We start from the raw sequence: 27,853 nt of genomic DNA, 5'->3' as shown, positions 1-27,853 counted from the left end.
TGGGAGGCGCCCTATCGATATGAAGCCAGTGTTTGTGAATGAGATAGGAAAAAGAAAACGCTAATTTCTAAAAATCTGTGGGTTAGATTTAATAGACATTTAATTTGAAATTATAGAATATTTTTTCCTATCGATTGAGATACCATGCAAGCTTGGACGAGTTCATTAAGGGCGTAAGATTTTCGTAAATGTAAGCGTCGATTTTGCTTGTGGGGAGGGGCATAACATTCCACCGTGGTATATACTAAAATAATCTAAAAAGAACGAAATAGGTAATTCTCCCTGATTTAGATGATAATCAAGATAACGAGAATCCAGAGTATTTTGTAACCCTATTTTGAATACAAAATATCGACCATCGACTATCGGCTATCGATAGGTAATATGGGTAAAAGTCGTTACTTTTGAATTTTAGTTTGAAATGGATGAACTTACGGCAACATATTAGCCTTATGAGTCAGTTATTTCTTAATGCAGCTCTATTTAATAACTTTTAGGGCCAACATTGGCTTTTATTTTAATTTAATAATTTCATGCTAAAATTTTCCCAGCGCGTCACTTGTGGTGATTCAGTGAATAATTAATGGGACTTGGCCATCATTTTGGGTCAGTTATATAGCCAATATGCAAACTCGTCCATTTTTTTATCTTATTTGTTTAATTTTTTTCATCACACTTGGTTTTTTATTTACTCAGCTATTTGCAGACGCGATGACGGTGTTATTGAATGCCGGCGTATTTGAAATATTTAACCGGTTTTTGCTCTCTCAACATTGCCTCAAAGGTTGATTGCACCACAAACTGTAAATAAAAGCCACACCTGCGCACTGTGGAGCCAGGTGGAGCTGTAATTCTATTGATTTTGATTTTTTTATAAAGCATTTTTGGGTAATTTTAAATAAGACTAAAGAACTGAATGTCTGGATTACCAAGACATCGTATTAATAATAGCATTTAACAACCTTACAGTTCCCACAGTTCATCCCACTGTGCCCCTGCCTCATTTGCATACAAAAGGGGAGAAGAGTTGACAAACCACGGCAATAGAAGACTGTGGGACTGCGGCTGGGGCTCCTCCTTCTCCTCCAGTGGCTCGATGAGAAGGTTTGCAAGGCGGCGACACACTTGGGAGGAATCCGCATATGAAGTGGGTCACCACCGCCAACCACATCGCTCGGCAGGATGGAGGAGGAGTAGCAGCGAGGAGAAAAGAAAAGACATTCCGCGTTCTTTGTTTGTTTAGTTTCATTGATATTGTATTTGCCAAAAAGCTTTATTGTTCGTTAAATATAAATAGTTTAGTGGTTGCTGGCTTTGCTTGTATTTGCCCAATGACAATTGCCATCATCATTCGGACCTTGTGTATACTATTGCGGGTGTGTTATTATGTATATATCTATTCAATATTGCTCTATATATATATCTATATGTATGGTTGTAGCTGCACATTCATGCCAAGTTCTGCCGATCTTTTTCAGTTCAGTTTTCAGTTTCGGTTTCATTTAATTGCCATTTCAGACAATTTTGTTCCGCATGTTTATCTATAAAAATGTTCCCTCTCTCGCTTCTGGGCCATGCCATAAATTAACTGCGAGGGGGAATGGGGAGCGCACGCCTCCGAAAGCGAATTATTGATATATTCCTTATGAATGCCAATGCCCCATACATTATATGGTAATTATCGTTAAAATACTCTTGCTTCTTGACGGAAAATCGCTTGAAATTCGCTTTCTGTGGGCTGACTAAGTGGCCGAGAGGACCTTGTTCATGTTTTAGTTGTTAGTTTTCAGTTTTTAGTTCTTAGTTAACACAACAGAGTTTGGCTCTATATGGTAAAGACTTAGCATCGATCTACAAGCTAAAACTTACACTATATATAATATAATCATTCGATGTTTGGGTTACAGTATAAAAGTGTGTATATATATAAAATATTTTATCCAATACAAATACAAATACGCTGGTTCTTATGTACAAAAGTCAATAATGGTTTTAGTATCAAAAATATGATCTATGTGCAAGTGTAAAGTATTCGCTGCCTTTGAATTCAGTCATTCGATATAATTTCATATTCGATTCGTTGCTTTTTGCATTACAAATAAGAGCATATTTCTTCGTTAATTCGTTATTAATTATTTACAATTAAACATAGATTTATGGGGATAGTTACTTTTGGCCTGACCACTTTGGAAGTTCCACTAAATAATACAATGTGCGTTGCACTCGCTTACATCAAGTGCTACGTCTCAATAAATTAATATTACTTTTAGTTACAAAACAAATATAAATATAAAAAAAACTAACTTGGTTTCGAATGAATAATATTAATGAGAAATGATAATTGTACTGCATAGTAGTTTCTGCGTTTTCAATAACTAAAAAAACATTCAATACACGACGGGGGTTATGATGAAAAAAGGTACAGGAAAAAGGTGGGGTTTTTTGTGAATACAGTTTGAATTTGGCGCCCTTGCACTCGTAAAGGTGTCCTGTGCACGTCATGTGTGTGAGTAAGCGTGCTTTTGTTGTTGCTTCATTCGCTGTTGAATTAAGCGCGCTTTCCTTTTTCACTTAATTTTTGTCTCTCCCTCTTTCTCACTCCTTTTTTTTTTGGCTGCTTTTTAACATTTAACCTTGATCGATCGATCAGTATTGTTGAACTTTCCATGATCAATTTGATTGTTTCCGCGTGTGTTTACAATTAACTTTTTTTTTTTAAATCGGGCGCCCTTTCTGGTGAAATATAAAAGAAATACACACATTTCTGTGTGTTTATGCCTTCCAGTATATAAATTCCGATTGTTTACAAAAACAAACGGTAAAAAACACAAGAAATTGTGTTTAAATTGAAAAAGATTCCCCAGCACAAGCACACACATTAAAATAGTTTCAAAAAACAAAAATCCACTCAGAAGATCGTAAAAAAGAGAGAAAGATAGAAACAAAAACGATTAGGCAATCGAAATGTCACACACATAGAGTTAGAGTTGTGTGTGTGTGTGTCTAAATAGAATGCAAGCAAGCAGTTGTCAATGGGAGGGAATCGGGAATCGAAAATCGAAATCAGATTCCAACTAATTTAAATGTTAAACATCCACATCATTTGCATGTGTTTGTTTGTTCTGCTTATGGCTGCTGCTGTTTTTCTCACACTTGAGATTCGAGATTGGAGGCTACAAAAAGCTAAGCAGGCTAAGCAGCTAAACAGCAGCAAAAACAACTAAAGTGCCTCAACAATAAATTCCTTGTGGTTGCCTCACACACACACAAATACATGCAAACTGCAGCTGCTATGCTGCTGCTGTTTTGGATAAAAGAGAGCGAGAAAGAGTAGTAACAATAGTTCTGCTTTGTTTTGTGTCCATCGTGAGTGAATTCCTGTTTGGCCATTGCCAGGCAGCCATTTCGCAACTCTGACCGACTGTCCAATTAGAACGTGTTAATTCTGCTGCTGCTCTTGCTCTCCTCTACCGTTATTCCGCCGCCTTTGTGTATGAACTGCTTTACTGCTTCTTTTCTGTGTTTACTGCGATGCATAAAATACGCGTCTTTTGTGCCGAGGCTTAAATTGAAGCTGAATACCAGTATGCGCAAGTACTTTTGTTCCAAAGCAGCGGTTGTTGGCCGATTTCAAAATCACGCTTACTCACACACACATACGCACACAATTAGCTGGTCAGTGCGCGTGCTTGAATGCTGCTGCTGCTTGCCTTTGTTGCTATTGCGCAAGTGTGCGGCGCTGCTGCCCTCAACTTGTCTCAAAAAAACTCCGGCTTTTGCGGCTTTTGTTGTCCAGTCCTCCATATTGCCATTATTTTCGTGCGCTCGGGAGTAAGGGAGGTACGTGGATTGGACGGGTTCCGGGACGGGGGGGAATTTAGGAGGGTTCCGGGCTCACTTTCGCATTGTCGCTCGTCTCAGTTTTCTGCAAGCAAAGAAAAAAAAGTAAAGGGCACAAATAAGTACAAGATATGTATATGTAAGTATGTATTTGCAAGTATGCTGGTACAGCACAGGGCAAAATAATAGCACTGAGATTGAATTGGGTCGAGTATCTTTGTAGCTATTTGCTCACAGCAAGAACCACACATCAAGAAAGCAGCGCTTAATCATGAAACCACCCACGCACAAATATATGGACTACAGTCAGGGCAGAACCAGAGGAACAGATCGAAATATTTGACCAAATAAAAGACTAAAAACAATATTAGGTACATGCCTGTTACGATACGCAGCGTAGAAAACTATAATCCATATATTGACCCTGCTTTTCATTAGAAACATAAATTAAAAGACCATTGGAAATATATGGGCTAATTTGTCACAGTTTATTCAATTCCTAATTTCCTAATGCCTGCCTCTTGGTTTTCAGATTTTCCAAGGCAATTGAATTGAACTGGTATAATGGACCCTTATTAGCCAGCTGGCAATAATGATACCTATTGCTTTGGCCAACATTGTGTGGGCATGGGGACAATAATGCCGACTGTCTCCTTTTCCCATTGCCATCTCCCTCTCATCCGCTCCATCTCATTCGCACTCGAAGGGAGACTGAAAGCAACGTCGATGGAGTCCGCAAATTAAAAAAATAATGCCCTGCGTAAAATGTAAATGGGCCACAGTGCAATTATAAGTTGAAAAAAACTGCAGAACGTTCAAATTAAAAATTGCCGCTAAACTCAATTAACGCAAAGCATGTGTGCGTGCCTTTGCGATTGCGATTACTACATTTAAATTTACATTTAGCATTTTTAAAGCGACATTTTGTGCCAATTTCAGCTGAATTCAGCCCCACACAGGATGGAGTTAATTACGCCTGCAGCTGTTGTCTGTAGTTCGCTCTTCTAAGACAAGTCTATCGATAAGGAAAAGGTGATAACTAGACTATAGTTTTCGCTTTCTTTTTTAGCCCTCTTAACTTGGCCTTAATATCACGCAATCAGCTCTCGGGTTCGTCTTTATACTGCTTCTTTTCTTTATGGCTAAACTGCAGAGGAAGTATTCATCACGTTCGGCCAATAAGCGAGTATTATCAGCATTTACACCCGTACTGTATGCAAATTAAAGGGAAAAAACAAAAAATAAATGAGCTAACTCAAGTGGAATTTAATTCACAAAAACACCCCTCGATCAGGGGCGATCAGGGACCAGTGATCACCAATTAGTAATCATTAGTGCCTAGTTGCCCAGTAATCATCTGGTAACGATTTAAGTACCAACTTGCTGAATTGTTTGCCACTATATAGAAAAAAGGGAAACCCTAGTTAAAACCTAGTTAAATGATTCAATTAATGAAAATTGCGTTACGCATCAGATGCTATAAACTATAACTCGTTTTAAAACGTTTAATTGGGAATATGCGAGGAAAATCAATTGCAACTAGTTCATTTTTGGTCTTAAAACTATTGATTTTTGTATGAAATCAATTAATTAAAATAAAATCTGTCCGTCTGCACTTCTTGCTAAACATTCACAGGGCATCCGACCCTCTTTTTGCCTGCCTGCCTGCCTGGTTTACCGGCACAAAATTCGACGACGCATATCCAGTGCAATTTGTTTGCTTGCATTGCATTGTGCATCTGTGCAATTCGGTTGACAAACGATGCGCTTCCTCCCTCCATCCCCTCCCTCCCCTCGCTCATCCTGCACGGCAACTCCGTGATGAGATGTGCGTGACGTGGACACGCCGCACTGGGATTATGCAAAAGAAAAGAAATTGCAGAGCAGCTGCAGTTGCCACACGCACACACAAACGAACGGATTGCAGGTCACAGTTTTGCAGCGACTGTTTAGGTTTAGGCTGTCAGAGTACCACAGTTTTGAAGGCACTCACATCCTAAGGTAACACTGAATCCGGGACCGAAAATCATTTCTTTTTTTTTTTGTTGTTGTGTTGGACTCTGTGTAATAATTCGGTTGCGTAATCCCCCGAAATGGGCCCATGGGCCAAAAACCCAGTGTTTGTTTTGTTTTCTCTTTCGCTGGGCGAAACCTGGGACATGCAGTCATCATCATTGGCGGCCCCGGCGCACATCTGGTTTCCTCGACGGAAACAACAATAATATGAGCCAGCAGCAGGAGGTGATCAGAGAACGCAAAATAAAAGCAGAACATAAAAGAACAAACAAACGAATTCTACAGTCAAGCAAATATATAACCTCGGGCTAAGCTATAGCAATAGGAGTTAGTTTGGAGGACTGAAGAGGGTATATCTTAAAGATCTTCCTAGCTATAGATAGCAGCTTTAGGGTTTAATATCTATATACTTTTGGTAACTTAGAAAAGTTGCAATAATATATTAAAATACCTAGATGTTTACTAACTTATTTAAGACTATAATCCAATAGTCTTATTAGATACATTACCAAAAAAATACACACCTTCCTTTACCTGAACTCAGACTTTACTTTATCAGACTCAGTTCCTATGGGTTTTGGGATAGAAAACTGGTTTGGGCTAGTCACATAATCCCTACAAAGTTACAGATCTAAGCCTTGGGTTTTCCAAGAGGTTCATTATAGTTCAATTTTAAGCTGTTTTTCCAAGGTAAGGCTCCTAAGTATTAAATTTTGAGCGCTATTGCTAAGCCAAGACATGACTCTCTTGAAGCTGGAGGTATAGAACCTTTACATCTTTACATCCAAACACTCCTCTATATAATTCAGGGATATTTGCTATCGTACAAACTTTCCTCACCTTTCTTTCTTTCCCAATTCTCATAACCAAGATATTCTTTCCCTTGGGACGGATCTCTACTGTACCTGGATTTACCATGTTGAGGCTGCCTTTACTTTGGGTCATTTGCGATGTGTCAAAACCACTTGAGGCAGTAAAAAAAAAACAAAAATAATGTTAACAAAAAACAGAAAGAAAAACGAAGAAACAGACACACCAACCGTGGCGCTTATCACATGCTCGACGATGACGACGACGACGCCGTCGCCGGTGAGTCCAATTTAAACTCAATTTTCCCTTTCGGTTGCCAGATACGGAGGCCACAAGCAAAGGCAACCATCCATCCCATCCCATACCATACCATCGCATCCCATCCCGGAGCATTATCTCTGCTTGCGTGTGTGTCAAGGGTTGCGCTGATTACTTTATGGCCATGTGGAAATCGACAGGAAATTGGCCGCTGTTTGCCCCGTCCGGCTATGGCGGCGTCAGAGTTTTTCCGATGAAAAACAATAACATAACGGCACAGTGGCCGCATTTTCTTTACGGCCGGACTGGACTGAACTGGACTGGACCTCCCTGGGAACCCGCCCGGTCCGGTTGAACTCGAAACTCGAGTGCTACATGCGAAATCGTAAAAGTGGCGCATGTTGTAAAGCAATCGCCAGATCATGGAAAATGGACAGGCCCAAATGCAAATGGAAATGACCAAACGGGTCTATGTGAATTTTCCCAAAAAAAAAGAGTCATAAAACAGACAACGGACACGGACACACACTGAGCAAAAAAAGAAAATGTAACCCAGGCGCCAGGCGTTTTGGAAAAACTTTCCAGGTAACTAACAATCTTCCTTCATCCTTGAATCCATCTGGACGCAATCCCTTCCAGTTGGGGGTAATTTCGGGTTCAAAGTTAGGCCATGTTTTCCTGGGGAAAATTAAGACTTAAGTAGTCCTAAGTAGGTAATTAAACTAGTTGTGACACATGGCCTTAACGACTCATTCGCTCCTCCACTAACTCATTTATATAAAACAAGCTAAGTGTGGCCCAAAAAACCCGGCAAGCCCTTGGCCTTGGGTGGATAAAACTCTCTCTTGAGTTGGGTTTTCCAGCCTGTGACTTGGTATTTGGGTTGAATCTATAGATATAAGTCATTAGCACCTCTCAAGTTGGATAGCGAAGAGATCCATAATAATCAAAGCTCTATATAATTCGGTAAGTAACAAACAAATTCAAAACCAGTAAACAATATTTAAAACACGATTATAGCCATATTTATAAGATCTACATCAATAAATACAGAAATCCATTTCCGGCAAATGTAATAGCATTAACTTCAACTTGAAGAATAAACAGCAAACTAAGTGGAACCAATTAATGTCCAGCATATCACTAAATACTATTAGTAAACTTTGCCCAAGAGATCACCGAACTTAATGAAAGCTAACACAATTTCTATTACAAACAAATGACAGACAAAAACCTCATGGAGATGCTTGGCATTCCCCAACGGGTCTGGAGGCGATAAGTCCCACCGAGAGAAGGGAATAGGGAGGAGGAGGAAGCATGCTCTTGCTCAACCGCTGGAGGTGAGTGTGCTGCCCCTATGTTGTAAGCCGCTTGGTAAGGCAAACCAAAGAAGGAAGGGTCGAGACTCGGCGTACTTTGTTTGCCAAGCAAACATACTTATGGCTTATGGCTATCGCGGCGCTATCGGGTATTCAACTTACATGCATTGTTTAGCAAACAGTCTCCATTTTGGCTGGAACGACGGGTAGAGGGGAAACCGTCTCCGGCAGTGATGGTGGCAAATCCTCCGCCAGGCCACTGTCCGCACCGGGACTGCTGGGCACAATGGTGCACTGCATGCTGGTGTTTTGTGTGACCTCTGTGCCGCCGCCTGCCATCGAGCAGGGTAGTCCTTGGGAGCTGCTCGAATGCTGGACGCCATTGGTGGTGTTGGTGATGTCGTGGCGCAGCCGCGGACAGCAGATCCTTCGGCAGGCGGTGTACACCTGCGGCTGGCAGCCCACCACAATAAAGATGAACACGCCCTGCAGGGCGTTGATTAGATCTGTAAAGAACCAGGCGCCATGCGGTCCTCCCACCACCCACGACAGGATCTCCGCAATCCAGGTGAGACCCATGACGACCACCAGCTTCAGGCATACGCGTCCCAATGCAGACTTCTCCGTGGATGTCTTGGCGTCATCTCGTTTCCAGAGGCCACAGGTCAACTGATGCGTGGTGGATACAAACAGGGCGATATTCGCGCACAGAAGCAGGCCAATTGGGCCATAGAAGTAGGCGAAAATGGAGAGATTCCGGTTGTCAAACCAGCAGTAAAGCTGCCCGAATCCCGGTCGCAGTAGCGTTGTCTCCGTCATCTGGTCAACGCAGGCAGCCACAAAGGTGATGAGCAGCGGTCCCCCGAAGGCGTACAGCGAGTACAGGCAGAGGCGTAGCGCCTCCTGGTTACGCTCCAGCAAGGTGGGCCGTAAATCCCTGAACGTCCACCAGATATTGAAGCACATCGTGTTTAGCCAAAAGAAAGCGGCCAGGAAGAAGAACTGCATGCCAATGGCCACCACCAGGCAGGCCATGGGACGCGTCTGAAGGTCGGAGCTCAGCTCCTCGATGGCCAGCAGTACCTTGCCCACCAGCAGGCAGAAGACGTAGCATATTTGGCAGCGCCAATGCAGTGCATGATGCACTGCCGGCAGCATGAATCCGGCCACCAGAGTGGCGGCCAGGAAGACAATGGACACGAGGATGCCGCCGGTTAGCACGGCTTTCTGCAGATTGTCCTCACCCAGTGAATCGTGAGATCCAGACTCCCGGCTCCCGTCCTCGTGGCTAAAGAGATGCTGGCAGGCGATAATTTTCACCTCGCCCTCGCGCTGCGTGTGCTCCAGGCAGTACTGCCCGGCGCTGAGATTGGTGTGTGGCAGTCTAAGGCTTCCGCTGGAGCGGTCCAGCTTCGCTTCTTGCCAGTCGCCGGCGATGGCGTAGCCGCCAACGCCGCCGCCGTGCTCCGAGCACTCTGGCAGTCCGTAGGTGGTCCTGTAGCTACCCAGCGGCAGTAGTGGGGCCAGCCGGAGTTGCCCGTCAATCTTAAGCCCGGGCTGGAGGTTGCAGTTCTTCAGTTGGGTATCGTAGCTGCCGAATTTGCCGCAACACTTGCGCAGCCGGAGATCGGGAAGAGCTGCAGTGGCAGCAGCAGCAACCATGCCCACGCCAGGCTGCTCCAGAGCATCAGGAGTCTGCTCGTTGTCCTGGCCAAGACAGACGAGCGCCACCTCCAGGTCCACACAATACTGAGCCGGATCCACAAACAGGGCACGCTCCCGAACATACAAGCTCCCATTAGGAAAGAGCATCACGTTGCCGTTGCGGCTGCGGAAGAGCTCCTGACGCCGCTCCGGGCAGGCGGGACGGCTGTTCGGCAGGAACTTCATGAAGCGCGGGCTGCCGCCGGGCGGATCGAAGAAGCGCTGCTGCTGCACCAGATACACCATAGGTACCCACAGCTCCGAGCTGCCGGCGCTGCAAGCTCGCGTCGTCTCATTGAGGAATTCGCCCGTGTGGCAGCATTTGTTGAGCTTCACCCGGGGCGGTGGCGGCGGGCGGGCGGCATCCTCCCCACTGGCCACAGTAGCCGCCAGGAGGAGGGGAAGGAGCAGGAGGGGTGGCAGTAGCATCTTATGGTGATGGCAAAGCTGCTTCTCAGGGTTTCTGGTTCTCGCCTTGTCGCGATCTCGGTCTCGTTCCCCTTCCTCGTCTCGCTTCGTCGCCGAAGACACACCACACAGATTTTCACTTTTCCTCTCTTTCGGTCATTTTCCGCTCTCTTTGCGGCCAGTAAACAATCAAACAGTGGAAAATGGAAAACAGAATGGGAAAACGAATATAGTTTTCACCTCCGCCCGTATCACGTAAGTTGGCCAGCAAACAAACAAACAAAAAAATCGTGGCGTCGCCCGCAGCACAAACTTCACAGGCGAAATTGGTTCACAGCGTTTCTGGTTTCGGATTTTTCGCGATATATATACGTGCGGCGCGAGTGCTTGTTTGTTTTCGTTGCGCGAAGAACACAAAGTGCGGTGTCTGTCAGGTATAATTAAAAAATAAAAATAAAAACGGCCGCGGCGGACTTAGTTGCTTGGATTTTTTTTTCAAAATAATTTTTTTAGTGATGGTGCAGATATATCAAAATACCAATATATCACATTTTTTTGTTTTATATTTTTCGATATTTTGTTTCTGGTCACTCTAAATTCCGAAGCTGTAATTTATAATTTTACACGTCTAGATAATATTTTACACGTCGACATGTAGAATTCTCATGTAGGTAGTAAAATTCATTAACAGATATTTTTTGTTTTATAATTTTTGATATTATTTAATAATCCAATGATTCGATTTTACTGAAATATTTACAGTATTGATCATTTAAGATTAGATAAAATCTTGTAAATTAGAAAGTTAAATTTTGAGCATAGGTGCTTAATAATTACACCAAAAACAGCAAGCAGTCCCAATGTCGATGATATAGGGTTTATTGATGAAGTAAACATTATATAAAAAATAAATAGAGCAACAAATGATATTATTTGGATACAATACTTAGCACAAGGTTTTTTAAAAATAAATTTAATTAAAATAAATACTTTATAAACAATATAGTGTATGTTTTCGGTAGTTAGCTTTAGCTTATTCTATTTAGAATCTAGATAACATCACTGGTAACAGTGAAAGAGGCTGTGTTTGGTACGAGAAGAATGTGGGAGGGGAAGGAATATTTTACTTAATTTTATAACTTATATTGCAGTTATTCTAATAAATAATGTTAATGTTTTCCATTCTAATTATTTAGTCAGGTTTCACACCATTTTATATAACTAATTTATAACACTCTAAAATTAATCTATATTCTCGAATTTATAATTTGTTATTCTAGTCCAAACCATAGTTAAACAATCATTAAAAAATAGATTTGATTAAAAGCGTCATTAATAAAATGCCAATTAAAAGGATTTATGTATATCGACAGTAGACGACTGTTGTCGGAAGTGATCAATCTCTAAGACAGCTATCGACATTATCCCATCTCTATTTTACTCAACCGCATTTTTCTCGTTTTTTGCAATTTTCTGTACCAAATACAAAAAACATGTCGAAAGCCCATCCCCCAGAGCTCAAGAAGTAAGCATAGACCCACTTAATCGAGGCTTAATCAAAAACTCACCGTCGGTCCATCTCTGCAGGTACATGGACAAGCGAATGATGCTGAAGCTGAACGGAGGACGCGCAGTCACCGGCATTTTGCGCGGATTCGATCCATTCATGAACGTGGTGCTGGACGATACGGTGGAGGAGTGCAAGGACAACACCAAGAACAACATCGGCATGGTGGTAAGACGACGCTCCATAAAAACAAAGCAGATTAATCCGAATTGCCGCTTTTCCCCACCAGGTAATTCGCGGCAACAGCATCGTCATGGTAGAGGCTCTGGACAGGGTGTAGACCCTGCCTCGGATCTGGACATCGTCACCACTCACCAACTGTTAGCCGTAATGTCTAGTCTTAAGGCTCCCCCAAAACATTCAAGCGCTGTACGCCAGAAGAGCATATGAAGTCGGAAATAAAATGTAAAAGTAAACCCCAGAAAGAAAAAATCTTCTGATCTGACTTCGGAATCGGAACCATACTTGAATTAGCTGGAATTTCACTTTTTATGTATACTGTGGGTAAGAACCCGTAAAAGTCATATTGGGGCCAAAGATCTTATAAATCACCACTAACCGTGAGAAATGATTGAAATCTATTATATATTTATATAGTTAGGATATTTCTATCATTAACTCCAAAGTTTATGCATTTCCTAGTATAGATGTCTCGTTTTACAGCCATTTAATTGGTTGTTTAACGTACTTTTTTTACCCTTGCAGGGTATTACATTATTAGGCAGAAGCTTGCTACGAGGTGAAGGAGCCATTTCCGACCCTATAAATCATATATATTCTTAATCAGCATCAACAGCCGAGTTGATCTAGCCATGCCCGGTAGAAAACATTTAGTTTTGAAATTTTTTCAAAATTTTATAAGGGGCTAAATCGTTAAATTTGCCAAAAACTGATAGAAATTTTTAATTTTTTTTAAATTTGGAGTTGAGTATGCAGATTTGTTAACTATTTAAAAACTAGCACAGAAAAACTTTCCGAATTAAAATTAATGCTTTTTTGGCTTAGTTATGAGTATTTTAAGCTTTGATATCTCGAAAAAAATTGAATATAAAATATAAGGTGCAATAAAAACTATTCAGTCATACCAGTGTTTGCAAGAGAATCATATTAATCAATCTTAGTTAACAAATTTATCCGATTTAAAGATAATTATATAAATTTAAGCCATTTGAATATGAAGGCTTTTCCAGAAAAACATCTCTACATGGAAGAAAGCAACTAACGCAGAATATAGAAGGTTAAACCTAGTAGCAGAGTTTATGGCCTTAATTAAGCAATATCCCTTCCATCTCACCCATTTTTTGCGCGGAAACTTTGTTGAAAAACCTTCCTTTGAAGTTAATTTAGGGTAGAGACCTTAAATTAGTTAACTCTAAACAAACCCATGGATGTAACTAGATCGCTAACTTATTTAGTTTCAAACTAATTTTCTTTTTAAACAAACTTTGGTTTAAGAAAGCCTAACCCTAGCTTCAGTTACTTTCTTACCTAATCTCAAATGTCATATCTGAACAAGCAATCAAGCAACTTATAAACGAACTTTCCACAATAATTCGCATTTAGCAACACGGCAACTAAGCACACACACAAAGAGGTAGCCTTAATAAAGCTCTCCGTTAATGTTACACCCTTTCTTCAGTGAATCCACTTCGTTTTCCTGCTCGTGTTTTCTTGACACTTCCACCCAAGCAATAAACGGATGATGAATCTCGCCGTCACTTTCAGTATTCTCACTCGCTCGCGTAGACTTTTGTGAATGGGTTTTATTTTATCATCTCTCTTCTTGCAAACAAAAAGCGCTTACAGTAGGAAGTCTAAAAAAGAGCGACTAATTTAGATTTCGATTGGGCGCGATCGGCTATTACTTGGAAATAACAAGGGGGCCAGTCTGCTTGGCGGCGTCGCGCTGCTTGGCCACAATCTGGTTTGCGATGCGGTCCAAATCACGCTGGCCGATGGAGCTCAGCTTGCGACCACCGTCCGGGTGCTTCTCGACCAGGCGGGCGTGCTCCAAAGCCTGCAGGGCCTTGCGGGCAGCACCGTCAGCGGCGCGGCAGAAGTGCGACGGGTGGACACCGTTGCGCTTGCGTCCACCGTAGATCTTGGTGATGGAGCCAACGCCGGCGGGACTGCGGTGGTAAAGGTGGCGCAGGATCGAGGCGCAGCGCACGTAGAACCAGTCGGGATCGTAGGGGGCCAGCTCCTTGAATTTGGCGGTCTTGACGATGTCCATCTGGTCGGGCACCTTCAACTTGCCAGTCCTGTGGGTGCAAACAAACAAACGCGTGTGAGGTTATGTCCATTGAAACTCAGCTCCACAGCTACTCACTTCTTGAGGAAGACGGCCACCGCCTTGGTAACCGCGTGCTGGTCAATATCCTTCACTGTGACGCCTGGCATCTGCGAAAGACAAGGCAAAAACCATTAGAGAACTCCAACGAAACACGTTGTTCGCACATCGCCGAACCGCACACACACACACGAGCGCGCTACTATGACACACACAGACACACGAATAGACAACAAAAACTTGGCGAATCCACGCTGACTTTCAGTCACGCTGGCTTTTCGCATGCAATCACACAACTTCTGGGCCAATCGCTTGCTGGCACCATTCATTCGCTGCACTGGGCGGCCACTTTCATTAAGTTTCAGCCATTCCAAACATAAAAAAAAATAAAAATCACACGAAAAGAAATTCTGCACAACCTTTCTCGTTAAAGTCAACCGGAAAAAAGAACAAGGCGCGCGAAGTTGGCTGCGGTTTGGTGCTGGCACCAGGGTCCTATCGATACTATCTGAAAACAACAATCATCGATAGTGCACTAAATCGATGTTTCCCATATTACTTATTGTTATATAGTATGTTTTGTGTTATTATTAAATCAGATGAATACAGATATTATTTATATGTGTAAAACGTTTATTTTTTACTTTGTGCGTGTTTCCCGCATCTGTCGTGCACGGTCGATAACACTATCGAGTGTACAATAATTTTAATCGAACAAGGCGCGTGAAGTTGGCTGCGGCTCAAAGCAGAGGTGGGCAAACATCGATGAAAACATCGATACCTTTATATTTTTCTAATCTTCTAAATAATCGATATCGCCGTCACTATCTTCGCTATAATGAGACCAGGTTTCAGAATAATAAAAACTCTAAAAAATCCAAAAAACTGCCTTTTTTTAATCATTTTTATCATAACACCTCCTTGTTTTTAAACTTGACAGCCACTTATCACCTTACAAACCTAAAAAAGAGAGTACAGTTTATTAAAACGATAAACTTGCTTGAATTATTTGGCCTTATTATTAAAACGAAGGGACCGAATAAAATAAATAATAATTAACCTTGCAAAGTTTATTTAAATTATGGTAACAAAAAACTACTTTCATTACATCCTATACCTATTATTAAAAACAGTTATGGAAATCATATTTTGAATTTAATTTAGAGTTTTGTATGCTTAAAATAACTTACAGTATGCTCTCTTACAAATTTTAATTTACCCGCACTTTTCTGTTAAACTCTGTTGCAAAAATCGATGAAAGTCGATAAGTTTCGAGTCTGGCATCGCCACGTGATCCAGCGTCAAGCATTGCCAGACTTTTCCAGAGAAGAAGGCTTTTCGGTATTTTTGCATGTAAACGAGTAAAATGGGTATCTAGACGCGTAAGATGTAAAATGTTAATGAACCGCTTCGGAATTCAGAGTGACCAGAAACAAAATATAAAAAAATACCTTAAAATATATTGATATATTGGTATTTTGATATATTTTCAACAACCAACAACGACCCGACACAGCACCCGAAAGAGAGTTCTATTAATTTACATCCAGCCGACTGCCAACGATAGAGGGTTCTGTTAACGAGAACAAATCTGTTAATGAATTCAACTTCCTACATGAGAATTCTACATGTAAACGTGTAAAATGTTATCTAGACGTGTAAAATGATAAATAACAGCTTCGGGATTTAGAGTGACCAGAAACAAAATAACAACAAATATCAAAAATATATATTAATACATTGGTATTTTGATATATTTTCAGCAACACTAGAAATTATTTTGAAAAAAAAAATCGAAGCAACTGATTCCGCCGCAGCCCGTTTTTATTTTTATTTTAATTAAAACACCGCGCCTTGTGTTCTTCGCGCAACGAACAAACAAACAAGCACACAAGCCGCACCAGAACCAGAAACGCTGTGATAGATACGACCAATTTCGCCTGTGAAGTTTGTGCTGCGGCGGCGACGCCACGATTTTTGTTTGTTTGTTTGCTGGCCAACTTACGTGATACGGGCGGAGGTGAAAACTAATTCATTTGTGATCACTTTGATCGATTTGGCCGCGGCCGAAACTGGACATTCGCAATTGGGCGGCCAGCCGCCCTCGCCCCCTCCTGACCGCCATTGGACGCCGCTGCCGTCGCCAAGCGGGTGACGCACGTCGGTGTATGTGCCTTGTTATTGTTGTTGTTGTTGTAGGCGCTTGCTACGTTCGCCGTTCGGCGCTGGTGTGCGAGTACTGGCTGTGCGATTGTGTGTGTGAGTGTGCACAGCAGCAAGTGTGTGTGTGTGTGTGCCAAGCAGTATTGTCAAAATTTACAAAAAAGAAAAGAAACCAAGCGAAGAACGGAAAAACTCAAGAAATGAGAAGCTTACAGTTAAATAACTAAAGTACCCGAGGTGTGCGTGTGTGCGTGCGAGCGGAGCAAGACTTCCGAGGGTCCTGGCAAGGCCAGCGATCTTCTGTTTACAAACACACATCATCATCAACATCAACATCATCGTCAACATCGGCGCCCATCTCTCTTCTAGCTGCCACACTTGGAAGACTGGAAGCAGACCGCCGCGCGCACGAGAAGCAACAAGTAAACAGCCCGGGCCCGGAACAAGCCAAACATACGCAAACGCACCAAACCATACGCGCACCTGGGAAGGCCCGGGTGTGCTCGGGGTGCGTCCGCATGTGGTGGCGTTGGCGGCACTCCGATCGAAGCTATAGAACCGTGTCCCGAAGTGACCTCATCGCAGCCAGATTCCAGAGCTTGATTCCCGTGCGAGAGAGACACACTTGCTGATTCCCCATTCCAGTTCCTCCTGCAGGCCGCAGGGTAGGTAAACAACCTGTGGCTTCTTCCATTGATTTCCATATTAATCTTCTCTCTATCTCTCTCTCTCTCTCTCTCTGTTCCAGGAGCCACAGAGCAACGGGAAGTAGCAGCTAACCGGCGAACCTGCCATGGATGTGGAACGAAGAAGACGGTGAGTGGGTGTGCGTGTGCGTGTCCTCCTCCTCCTACAACTGCTTCTGATCCTGTTCCTCCTCCTCCACCTCCTCCTCCTTCTTCTGCTCGAGGTGGCGGTCCAAAAGCGACTGTGTGCTTGCTCCACTCAATTAATTGTCAGCTTCAGCAACAGTAGCCGCAGCAGCAGCGCAGATACGTGCAACTCGGACTCTGATTCAAAGCCCCGACTTGGACTCGCACAAGCCAAAACATAAACACAAAATGAAAAAGTATTACACCGCCTGGCAAACACCTTCCATATCTCATGTTCAAAGCGACAGCGCGGCGGCAATCAAATTGACAAGCGAGTGAACAAAACGGGGGGCGACTTTTATAATAAATTTGCCATTTTCGCATTAAAATTTGTAAGCGCACAAAACAGACCCAAACGGGCCTAAGCTGGAGCTCTGCTCCGTCTGCTGCGGCTGCTGTGGCCTGTAGCTGCTGCCGTTGTCAGTTGCAGGCGTCGCGTTGCATCGGCTGCATCGGTTTTTCTTTTTTTTTCTTTTTGTTTTTGTTATTTTATATTTGCAACTTTTTTGGGGAGAAGCAGCTGCAGCAGCAATTGGTCGGAGGACCCTTGGGGTTTAACCTAATTAGGGCATGTGGCCATGGATATTACCCGCCGCCCTGCACGCGAGCGAGCCGGAACGGTATGTTGTAGCCTACTCCCACTCCTCCTTATTGCGTCGTCCCGGCATCCGTATCCGTATCCGTATAAATTCACAAGTTTTATTAGCCATTTAAACGGTAGTTTTCCCAACAAAGACCATCATCCATGTTTCATATTCCATGCCATTTTGCGGCGCACTTTGTGGCCATAAAAGCTGGCTAACTGGCTAACTGGCTCCTCCTTTGTGGCTGCTTGCCTCTTCCCTTTGCCAAAATTCATTTGAATTAATTAGGTGTGAAGAGGGAGAGAGATTCTGCAACGCAGATTGTTCCATAGATGAGATGCTCCTCCTCTCCTCTTGATTTTTGTGGTATAGCTTTCAATTTGTTAAGTTGGCGAAAAACTGCTTTGCTTTTCAGTCACAAATTTGGCGACGTTGTATAAATTAAATTGAAAATTATATTGTCTATAGGTGACGATAATGTTGTCGCAGTCGCTGCCTGCTGCCCGTTGCCTGCTGCCTGTTATTATGTATTATTATTTGTTGCTGTTCATAATTATGTTGTTGTTGCCACTTTTGCCGCTTTGGCCAAATCAAAATCAAAACCAAAACCAAAACCAAAAAAATCAACAGCAAATAGCTTACGAAAATTCATCGTAGCTATTTTATCTGTATTTTTTTATTTTTGAAAATTCCACTTTCCCAAGTTGTTTGCCGCCGTTGCCGCTCAAGTCAACTCAACGCGACTCGACTGCTATTACCCCGCTGTTATTGTTTTTGGCTTTTCTGTCAAGCCGTAAGTGGCGATGATGAAATCACAACAATTCAAACACCTTTTAGTATCAATTTTTAGCGCCGACAGCTCAGGGGTCTCGCCTGGCATCGGATGCTCCTCGCCAGAGCTTTGTCCACTCAATTTCTGTGCATGGGTTTTGGCAAATATTTGACTTTCTGTGCCACACAGAGAGCTAATTGCCTAAAAGTCTTGGACAGGGCACAGAGAGCTAACCCCGCTCTTTGGATGATTATAAGTTGTAACATATATGGCAGGAATTCTCGTCTTCCCATTGATCTTTATTTCTGTATGGTCTGCTAAGCTTTAAACGCACAAGTACCTATTAATTTTGTGTTTGTTCTTTGGCATAATTAATTCAGCAAATGTACCATGGCATTCCCATTTTATATTTATTTATACACAAGTACAAGATGAGATTTTGGGTGTACCTCAGGTTAAGTAGGTTGTTTTTCACAATTAATTTTCCTGTTTGTGCTTAGATTTGTTTGCTTCTTGCACATATATATTATTCCTATGACCCACTTATAAGTTCCAAGAATCGTTGCTATTATCATTAGAATTTCTTGTGGCACTATCTAGTCTTGATTATTCCTTTCTATATCTCTCTGTCTTGTATCAGGCTCTCCATGGCTCTTGGTCTATGGTCTCCAAGGTGGCAGCCGCCTGGCTGCTGTTTCAACTGCGTTGTTGCATTCCCCCGGGATTTATCAAAGTCAATATATATATACTGCGAGAGTGGCGATAAAGTCAAGGCCTCTTTTACTAGCTTCTCCTCCTCCAGGAAAAGCCCTGTCAGGTTCTCAATGAAGCGCAGTGTTCTAATTGCGATAAGGAGTCGTCTTCGAACTCGGATGTCGTTCCTCGTTGTTGGGCTGTCTACGGCGGCTCCCTCGTATTCCCTATCGGATGCAGAGGCACATGCCTCCTTTGCCTCCACCTCTGACTCAGTTTTTTTAACCCCCCTACGATATGAACTGGACGCGATGACGTTCAATGAAATTTCGACGATTCACTCTTCTTTTTTGTTTACAAACAAGCAGAACAGCGGGCACAGTTGCGTTCATATTGATAGGGCTCATTGGGGATCGATAAGGGTAGCTAAAAAGTCAGCAAACTATATGCCATAGAGGGTTTAAATTAATGTCAAGTTAGGAACTACAAAGTACCAAAGTTGTAAAGGAAAGTGTCCAAGAGCAGCTTCTATAAGCATTTGCAGAGAAGCCTCAAATATGTTTTAGATTTCATTAAAGACTTCTCCAACTCCTGGACACCCTACATGGACAGGCAACACTTTCACAGCTAAAGATATGCCCAATTAAATTGGGCAAAGCTGAAATAATAACAATTAAAGCACTGCAAGCTGCATTGCAGAGCCAGAAGGAGGAGGTAGGAGTACTTCTAGCAAGTGGTAGAGGTACACATAGGTTCAGCCTAGGCCAGCGGTGAGTAATCTCCGCACTTTTCCCCCATAATTCGGTGTGTTTGTTTTCGCAAAGCAATTTGCATGGAGACCAGCAACGGAAGAGCAACTGAACAATCAAAACACTCATCGAAAGTAAACAACAAAACGCAACGAATCGTCGCCGCAGATGATTAATTCCACTTAGAAGGTGGATGATATAGAAACCTGGCTAATTTCCTCTTTCCATTTGTTCCTATTATCCACAGGGCGAACACGCTCGAGCGCGAGATGCGCGATCCGACCAGTATCTGCAATGTGGACTGCCTGCTGGACACGGTGTCGGCTTTGGTCAGCGATTGTGACCACGACTCGCTACGACGGCTCAAGAACATCGAGCAGTATGCGACCAAGTGTGAGTATTTTATCTAATAGATATCCGTATGCACTTTGTTTACATCGAGTTCATCCATTTGCAGACAAACCCCTGGCACTGCGCATCAACCAGCTGCGCATGAATGTGGAGGATTTTGACTTCATCAAGCTGATTGGCGCCGGCGCCTTCGGTGAGGTGCAACTGGTGCGGCACAAGTCCTCTAGCCAGGTGTATGCCATGAAGCGGCTGTCCAAGTTCGAGATGATGAAGCGTCCGGACTCGGCCTTCTTCTGGGAAGAGCGTCACATCATGGCGCATGCCAATTCCGAGTGGATTGTCCAGCTGCACTTTGCCTTTCAGGTGCGAGAGTTCACTCACTCACTAATATTTACCAGCCCAGACTCACACATCTCTCTGTTCTTCTTTTAGGATGCCAAATACCTGTATATGGTGATGGACTTCATGCCCGGTGGCGACATAGTTTCCCTGATGGGCGACTATGAGATACCAGAGAAGTGGGCCATCTTCTACACAATGGAGGTGGTGCTGGCGCTGGACACCATCCACAACATGGGCTTTGTGCATCGCGATGTCAAGCCGGACAATATGCTTTTGGATAGCTACGGTCATCTGAAGCTGGCTGACTTTGGCACCTGTATGCGCATGGGTGCCAATGGCCAGGTGGTGTCCAGCAATGCGGTGGGCACACCGGACTACATCAGCCCGGAGGTGCTGCAGTCGCAGGGCGTGGACAATGAGTATGGACGGGAGTGTGACTGGTGGTCGGTAGGCATCTTCCTCTACGAGATGCTCTTCGGTGAGACCCCCTTCTATGCGGACTCCCTGGTGGGCACCTATGGCAAGATTATGGACCACAAGAACTCGCTCAGCTTCCCGCCCGAGGTGGAGATTAGCGAACAGGCCAAGGCCCTCATTAGGGCTTTCCTCACGGACCGGACACAGCGCCTGGGTCGCTATGGCATCGAGGACATCAAGCAGCATCCGTTTTTCCGCAACGACACGTGGTCCTTTGACAATATCCGCGAGAGTGTGCCGCCGGTGGTGCCGGAACTCTCCTCCGACGACGACACGCGCAATTTCGAGGACATTGAACGCGATGAGAAGACGGAGGAGGTGTTTCCCGTGCCCAAGGGCTTTGATGGCAACCACCTGCCCTTCATCGGTTTCACATACACCGGTGACTATCAGCTGCTGTCCAGCGACACCGTGGATGCCGAGTCCAAGGAGGCTGCAGCAGCGGTAAATAGTGGCAGCGGAACGGCAAGCAACAATCATGCCCACGGCCATGGGCCGGGACAGGGGCATAACCACCGCCATAGGCCATCGAATTCCAATGAGCTGAAGCGTCTGGAGGCGCTGCTCGAACGGGAACGCGGCCGATCGGAGGCGCTGGAGCAGCAGGACGCCGGGCTGCGGCAGCAGATCGAGCTGAGCACAAAGCGAGAGGCCGAACTGCAGCGGATTGCCTCGGAGTACGAGAAGGACCTGGCCCTGCGCCAGCACAACTACAAGGTGGCCATGCAGAAGGTGGAACAGGAGATCGAGCTGCGCAAGAAGACCGAGGCGCTGCTGGTGGAGACGCAGCGCAACCTGGAGAATGAGCAGAAGACGCGGGCGCGCGACCTCAACATCAATGACAAAGTGGTGTCCCTGGAAAAGCAACTGCTCGAGATGGAGCTGAGCTACAAGACCGAGACGGAGCACACGCAGAAGCTGAAGAAGCAGAACGCCGAGCTGGGCTTCACGCTCAAGTCACAGGAGGAGAAGGTGCGCGACATGGTCGAGATGATCGACACGCTGCAGAAGCACAAGGAGGAGCTGGGACAGGAAAACGCCGAGCTGCAGGCCCAGGTGGTGCAGGAGAAGAACCTGCGCTCGCAGCTCAAGGAGCTGCAGAAGGAAACCGAGAACAAGATGCAGACGCTGGCCAACGACATCGAGCGGACGCTGAGTCGCGAGCAGAAGGCCCAGGACGACAACCGGGCGCTGCTCGAGAAGATCAGTGACCTGGAGAAGGCCCATGCCAGTCTGGACTTTGAGCTGAAGGCGGCCCAAGGCCGCTACCAGCAGGAGGTCAAGGCCCACCAGGAGACGGAGAAATCCCGGCTCGTATCGCGCGAGGAGGCCAACCTGCAGGAGGTGAAGGCGCTCCAGTCGAAGCTGAATGAGGAGAAGTCTGCCCGCATCAAGGCCGACCAGCATTCGCAGGAGAAGGAGCGTCAGCTAAGCATGCTCTCCGTGGACTACCGCCAGATCCAACTGCGCCTGCAGAAGCTCGAGGGTGAGTGCCGCCAGGAATCGGAGAAGGTGGCTGCCCTGCAGTCGCAACTCGACCAGGAGCACAGCAAGCGTAATGCCCTGCTCTCGGAGCTCAGTCTACACAGCTCGGAGGTGGCCCACCTACGCTCCCGCGAGAACCAGCTGCAGAAGGAGCTGGCCGCACAGCGTGAGGCAAAGCGCCGCTTCGAGGAGGACCTCACCCAGTTGAAGAGCACCCATCACGAGGCGCTGGCCAACAACCGGGAACTGCAGGCGCAACTCGAGGCAGAGCAGTGCTTTTCGCGGCTGTACAAAACGCAGGCGAACGAGAACCGCGAGGAGAGTGCAGAGCGGCTGGCCAAGATCGAGGATCTCGAGGAGGAACGCGTCTCGCTCAAGCACCAGGTTCAGGTTGCTGTGGCACGTGCCGATTCCGAGGCATTGGCCCGCTCCATTGCCGAGGAAACGGTGGCCGATCTCGAGAAGGAGAAGACGATCAAGGAGTTGGAGCTGAAGGACTTTGTGATGAAGCACCGCAACGAGATCAATGCCAAGGAGGCGACACTGGCCACGCTCAAGGAGGCAGAGGCCGAGCTGCACAAGAAGCTCGGCCAGAAGGCCGTCGAGTGCGAGGATCTAGTGCAGCAGCACAAGAAGCAGCAGGAGGATCTCGCCCAGCTGAGGGGCAGCAAGGACGAGGAGATTGCCAAGCTGCAGGAGAAGTGCAAGAACGAGGTGCTGCTCAAGCAGGTGGCTGTCAACAAGCTGGCCGAGGTGATGAACCGTCGCGACTCCGACCTGCCCAGTAAGTTGTATATCTTTATATCCAAGTTCTATCCCTTCCTTACACTGATTCTCCCCACAGAGCAAAAGAACAAGGCTCGTTCCACTGCCGAGTTACGCAAGAAGGAGAAGGAGATGCGACGACTACAGTTGGAGCTGTCGCAGGAGCGCGAAAAGTTCAACCAGTTGCTGCTCAAGCATCAGGACCTGCAACAGCAGTGCGCCGAGGAGCAGCAGCTCAAGCAGAAAATGGTCATGGAGATCGACTGCAAGGCCACCGAGATCGAGCATCTGCAGAGCAAGCTCAACGAGACGGCGTCCCTGTCCTCCGCAGACAACGATCCCGAGGATAGCCAGGTGAGCATTGCCTTTGCCAACACACACAACACTCACACTCACACGATCCTACCCACAACAATCCAATCCCAAACCCAACCCCAACCCCAACCACACGCCGCTCCTCCTCGCCTGGGCGTCTCTAGCACTCCTCTCTGCTCTCCCTCACACAGGACTCGGTCTTCGAGGGCTGGCTGAGTGTGCCCAATAAGCAGAACCGGCGGCGTGGTCACGGCTGGAAACGGCAGTATGTCATTGTCTCGTCCCGGAAGATCATATTCTACAATTCGGACATTGATAAGCACAACACCACGGATGCCGTGCTCATCCTGGACCTCAGGTGGGTTGCCATAGCTAAAAGGTTTAGTATAGCTAATGTTTTTCCTTCAATTCTGCAGCAAAGTGTACCATGTACGCAGCGTTACCCAGGGCGATGTCATACGCGCCGATGCCAAAGAGATTCCGCGCATCTTCCAGCTGCTGTATGCCGGCGAGGGCGCCTCCCATCGTCCCGACGAGCAGAGTCAGCTGGATGTAAGCGTGCTCCATGGTAATAGCAATGAGGAACGCCCCGGCACCATTGTGCACAAGGGTGAGTGCGGTTAGAGAGTTTCTGTAAGAGAGTTTATGATCAAAGCTTCTTTTTCTTCATGTCGCAGGTCACGAGTTCGTCCACATTACCTATCACATGCCCACGGCCTGTGAGGTGTGCCCGAAGCCGTTGTGGCACATGTTCAAGCCGCCGGCGGCTTACGAATGCAAGAGGTAAGTGTTAGCCATTTGGCTTGAATGCAATGATTACTTACCCAACTCTTTGTTCAGATGCCGCAACAAGATACACAAGGAGCATGTGGACAAACACGATCCTTTGGCGCCCTGCAAGCTGAACCACGATCCGCGCAGTGCCCGGGACATGCTGCTGCTGGCCGCCACGCCCGAGGAGCAGTCGCTGTGGGTGGCGCGATTGCTAAAGCGTATCCAAAAGAGTGGATACAAGGCCAACTCGTCCAACAACAATAGCACCGATGGCAGCAAGATTTCGCCCAGGTAAAGCCAGTCAGGGATCCAGCCAAACAGAAGTTCAAACAGAGTTTTCTACGCATATAAAATCGTATAAAGAAAACCCTCCATCCAACTACTAACTGAGAATAATTGTATTTCCCACTCCAAATTACTCCACGGCTTTTGTGTACCCCATGTCTCTGTGCCTGTGTCTCTAATCTTGATTGGTATTTCTCTTTCTCTTCCTCCAACTCTCGCTGCTAACCATCATCATTATAATCATCAACAACATCATCACCATCATCATCGCTACTCTCTGTCGCCCACAATCACTCGCTCTCTCGCCACATCCCAATCTCCGTACTCCGGCAGCCAATCGACACGCTCCTCCTACAAGCCGTATGCTGTCAATGTGCAACGCTCCGCCACGCTGCCGGCCAACTCATCTCTAAAATGAAAGCCCGCCTGCCTGCTCCATTCCGATCCCAGATCGGGAGCAGCGAAACCAACAGCCTGTGCAAAACTGATATACTGATACGACTTACTCCACTGACAGAGCAGGAGCAGAGGAGAGAGAGCAGCAGCAGCAACGAGTGCAGCTACAACTACTGTCTTAAATTAACGCTCTAAAACCAACATAATATGCTAAACAAACATGCTAAAGTAATCTTAAAACTATTTTTTGATTAATTTACAAGCTAAAAACTAAAACGATAACTGAAAACTAAAAACTAAAAGCTAAAAACAATGAGAGGGAAAACTAATACTAAAAATCAACTACAAGTATACATGTAAAGCCAATGTAACGTCGTCTAACGCTTATCTAACAACGAAAACATATTGAGAAAATAACGAGAGATCAGGAAAGAATCGAAAAGTAACGAGATAGAGAGAGAGAGAAAGTAACTAGAGATCAGGAAAAAGAATTGAAAAGAAAAGAAATGGAAACCAGAGATGGCAACGAGTGGTGGTGGCCATGGATAAAACCCCAATATGTATGTATTCTATATATATATAATTATAAATGCGATACTGTGTATGCTATTCCATGGCAAGCTCTCTCTGCATTCTGTAAACTGCATTCTGCATACTGCTCAGCACAACAATGACGAGAGCTGCTGTTGTACTCTTAGTTAAGTGTAACCAAGTCGGAGACTCTCCCCTCACACACACACATCTTGATGCCTTGTAAGAACTTTTTTTTTATAAACATTTACATTTATACATAGAATATATATATATTTATATATATATGTACTTTGTTGTTGTTGTGTAGCGAATCCGATTGGCCAAACATTGTTCTTAGCTTGTAAAAAATAAGAGATCAGCATAAATTCGTAGATATCTATATATATATATCAATGTATACTTCCTCGAGAGCATATCCTGTAAGCCAGCTAACAGCACACACGAGCAGCTCGAGCAGAGCATAAAGTTAAAGCCACTTTACAAAGCTTTAACTTGTATATTCCATTTAATGAAACACATAACTCTATACTATTCTTTTTTTTTACAAAAATAACCTAGTAGTAGGAGAAGATGCGAGAATATCAATCAGTTACTTAAAAGGGCGGTTGCAGGTGCAAGTGAATATACATATATATATACATATACTGTCCTCCGATTTGATTACGTTTGCAGTTTTCACAGTTTCCATTTCCAAAGTACTCGCTGATTTCCCAAAGTAAAATGGCGATTGAGGAAGCGGAAATGAAGGAAATGGAAACGGAAACGGAAACGTAAACGTAAGCGGAAACGGAATAGGATGTCCCTAGCCATGGACAGAGCGAAACATGAATCGAAACAAGAGTAAATGTAAACTTAAACTAAATTAAAATACAATATTAAAATTAAAAGTAACGTAAACCTAACGAAACGAACGATTTGATGCGGACACAGGAGTTGTGTGTGTAAAAGGCTACATCTAAGTATTAAATATCCAATATGTTTTAGTTTGTAAGCTAAACAAATTATTTATTTGTATCGTTTTGTTCGATGGCGCGTGCAGACGGAAAATGGCAGCAAAACAGGAAGCGAAGCACTACTCTCCATTATATTTTTATGATTTTGTATTCCCAATTTTAATGTTGATTTTTTGCCTTAAAACAATTGTATGATTTTTTGACGACCAATTGTAATTTTGAGAACGTTAACGAGAACGAGTGAGAGACGCCAGGCGATTTGCATTTAAAAGAACACGCAAAATTGAATTTTGAATGCGATCCAATGATTAATTAGCTGCCATCCGGGCTATCGGTTATGGTTGTCGTTGAATTGTCAATCGTTAAGTTCTGACTTTGATTTTGACTCTGATCCTCGGTTGAAACCGAAATCGAAACTGAAACGGAGACGACATCGACAGCGATATGAACATTATAGAATCGCTGCTTTTTTGCTTTTTACAAAAATTTGTATTTTATTTGTACTATTATTAATTATGATGATCATTCGTATTATGTTTATGTTTAATATTACTCTCTAGTGTATAACCCCACGTCTGTAATTGCATTTGTCCTCGAATCTTATCGACTGGCATCCAAATGGAATTGCAAGCGTTAAGGCAAATAAAGTAATAATGTGTATAAAATCCCAACACCCATTTGATTATTATTTTAAACTTTGGTTTATTATTTTTCCATGTTTTTAATTCAGAAAGACTGATGGCAAATGCCTTAATACCAGAATCATAAAAGAGCAGGAGCAATGAATACATATATACATATATCTAATATCTTTAACTATAGAGCCTAAGGCAGCCTAACGAAAAGTCTGAGATGAAATGAGAACCGATTTGGTGATTCGTGAAACTTGAACCAAAAACTGGCTTTTATTTTTATCTGGGGGCATTAATCTGGCCCCTAAATACGTGGTGGGCATGGAAATGTTTACAAAAGCGAATCAGATTTTCCAATACCTGGGCCGATTTGCATTTGGACTGGATATGGCCATAGCAATACCAATACCGATGGCGATGGCTTAATGGGGCTAAAATGTTGGAAATGGAGTGGTCAGAGGGCTGCATATTTTATTAATAATTTAACAAGTTTCTTGTT

The 27,853-nt window shown here is 44.4% G+C and overlaps 4 protein-coding genes and 1 long non-coding RNA gene across 16 annotated transcripts; 2 read left to right on the top strand and 3 right to left on the bottom strand.

Annotated features, from left to right (window-relative positions):
• Positions 1-1,230: 1,230 nt before the first annotated feature.
• Positions 1,231-10,866, bottom strand: mthl1 (adhesion G-protein coupled receptor methuselah-like 1). Its single transcript, XM_020949329.2, has 2 exons — positions 8,406-10,866; positions 1,231-3,925 (listed from the first exon to the last, which is right to left on the bottom strand). The coding sequence occupies exon 1, from the start codon at positions 10,374-10,376 to the stop codon at positions 8,415-8,417; it is 1,962 nt and encodes a 653-aa protein (XP_020804988.2). The 5' UTR covers positions 10,377-10,866; the 3' UTR covers positions 1,231-3,925; positions 8,406-8,414.
• A 769-nt stretch (positions 10,867-11,635) lies between these two features.
• Positions 11,636-12,354, top strand: SNRPG (small nuclear ribonucleoprotein G). The gene is made up of 3 exons (XM_020949379.2): positions 11,636-11,880; positions 11,943-12,090; positions 12,152-12,354. Exons 1-3 carry the CDS (start codon positions 11,849-11,851, stop codon positions 12,200-12,202), a joined length of 231 nt encoding a protein of 76 aa, XP_020805038.1. The 5' UTR covers positions 11,636-11,848; the 3' UTR covers positions 12,203-12,354.
• A 1,311-nt stretch (positions 12,355-13,665) lies between these two features.
• RpS19a (Ribosomal protein S19a) lies at positions 13,666-14,660 on the bottom strand. The gene is made up of 3 exons (XM_020949286.2): positions 14,632-14,660; positions 14,252-14,322; positions 13,666-14,183 (listed from the first exon to the last, which is right to left on the bottom strand). The coding sequence occupies exons 2-3, from the start codon at positions 14,320-14,322 to the stop codon at positions 13,784-13,786; spliced, it is 471 nt and encodes a 156-aa protein (XP_020804945.1). The 5' UTR covers positions 14,632-14,660; the 3' UTR covers positions 13,666-13,783.
• Positions 14,661-15,267: 607 nt separating this feature from the next.
• Positions 15,268-15,791, bottom strand: LOC147643267 (uncharacterized). The gene is made up of 2 exons (XR_015272370.1): positions 15,664-15,791; positions 15,268-15,586 (listed from the first exon to the last, which is right to left on the bottom strand). It is a non-coding gene; the product is annotated as an uncharacterized LOC147643267 (long non-coding RNA).
• A 143-nt stretch (positions 15,792-15,934) lies between these two features.
• Positions 15,935-27,393, top strand: Rok (Rho associated coiled-coil containing protein kinase). 12 transcript variants are annotated; one of them, XM_020949237.2, is made up of 12 exons: positions 15,935-16,378; positions 16,745-17,040; positions 17,124-17,191; positions 20,293-20,438; positions 20,503-20,759; positions 20,829-23,484; positions 23,545-23,819; positions 23,945-24,138; positions 24,197-24,390; positions 24,458-24,563; positions 24,621-24,845; positions 25,173-27,393. In XM_020949237.2, exons 3-12 carry the CDS (start codon positions 17,169-17,171, stop codon positions 25,255-25,257), a joined length of 4,161 nt encoding a protein of 1,386 aa, XP_020804896.2. In that variant the 5' UTR covers positions 15,935-16,378; positions 16,745-17,040; positions 17,124-17,168; the 3' UTR covers positions 25,258-27,393. The 12 variants fall into 12 exon arrangements, with proteins under 12 accessions (XP_020804896.2, XP_086691954.1, XP_020804897.2 ...); XM_020949242.2 differs by having other exon boundaries at positions 15,955-16,378; positions 23,972-24,138; XM_086835830.1 differs by having other exon boundaries at positions 15,959-16,378; positions 16,745-17,044; positions 23,972-24,138.
• Positions 27,394-27,853: the final 460 nt, after the last annotated feature.

The sequence above is a fragment of the Drosophila serrata genome, unplaced genomic scaffold (genome assembly GCF_035046125.1).
Source record: "Drosophila serrata isolate PLE 108 unplaced genomic scaffold, ASM3504612v1 contig_276, whole genome shotgun sequence".
Lineage (NCBI taxonomy): Eukaryota > Metazoa > Arthropoda > Insecta > Diptera > Drosophilidae > Drosophila > Drosophila serrata.
Note: the sequence above shows the minus strand (reverse complement) of the source record. Positions and strands in the feature narration are given on the sequence as shown.

Bases quoted from the DNA above. Each gene is read 5' to 3' on its own strand.
- mthl1 (XM_020949329.2), bottom strand. From the start codon at position 10,376: ATGCTACTGCCACCCCTCCTGCTCCTTCCCCTCCTCCTGGCGGCTACT.
- SNRPG (XM_020949379.2), top strand. From the start codon at position 11,849: ATGTCGAAAGCCCATCCCCCAGAGCTCAAGAA. The intron at 11,881-11,942 runs GTAAGCATAGAC...CCATCTCTGCAG, and splicing joins CATCCCCCAGAGCTCAAGAA to GTACATGGACAAGCGAATGA. The intron at 12,091-12,151 runs GTAAGACGACGC...TTTCCCCACCAG, and splicing joins AGAACAACATCGGCATGGTG to GTAATTCGCGGCAACAGCAT.
- RpS19a (XM_020949286.2), bottom strand. From the start codon at position 14,322: ATGCCAGGCGTCACAGTGAAGGATATTGACCAGCACGCGGTTACCAAG. The intron at 14,184-14,251 runs GTGAGTAGCTGT...TTGCACCCACAG, and splicing joins GTGGCCGTCTTCCTCAAGAA to GACTGGCAAGTTGAAGGTGC.
- Rok (XM_020949237.2), top strand. From the start codon at position 17,169: ATGGATGTGGAACGAAGAAGACG. The intron at 23,485-23,544 runs GTAAGTTGTATA...TTCTCCCCACAG, and splicing joins TCGCGACTCCGACCTGCCCA to AGCAAAAGAACAAGGCTCGT. The intron at 24,846-25,172 runs GTAAAGCCAGTC...GTACTCCGGCAG, and splicing joins GGCAGCAAGATTTCGCCCAG to CCAATCGACACGCTCCTCCT.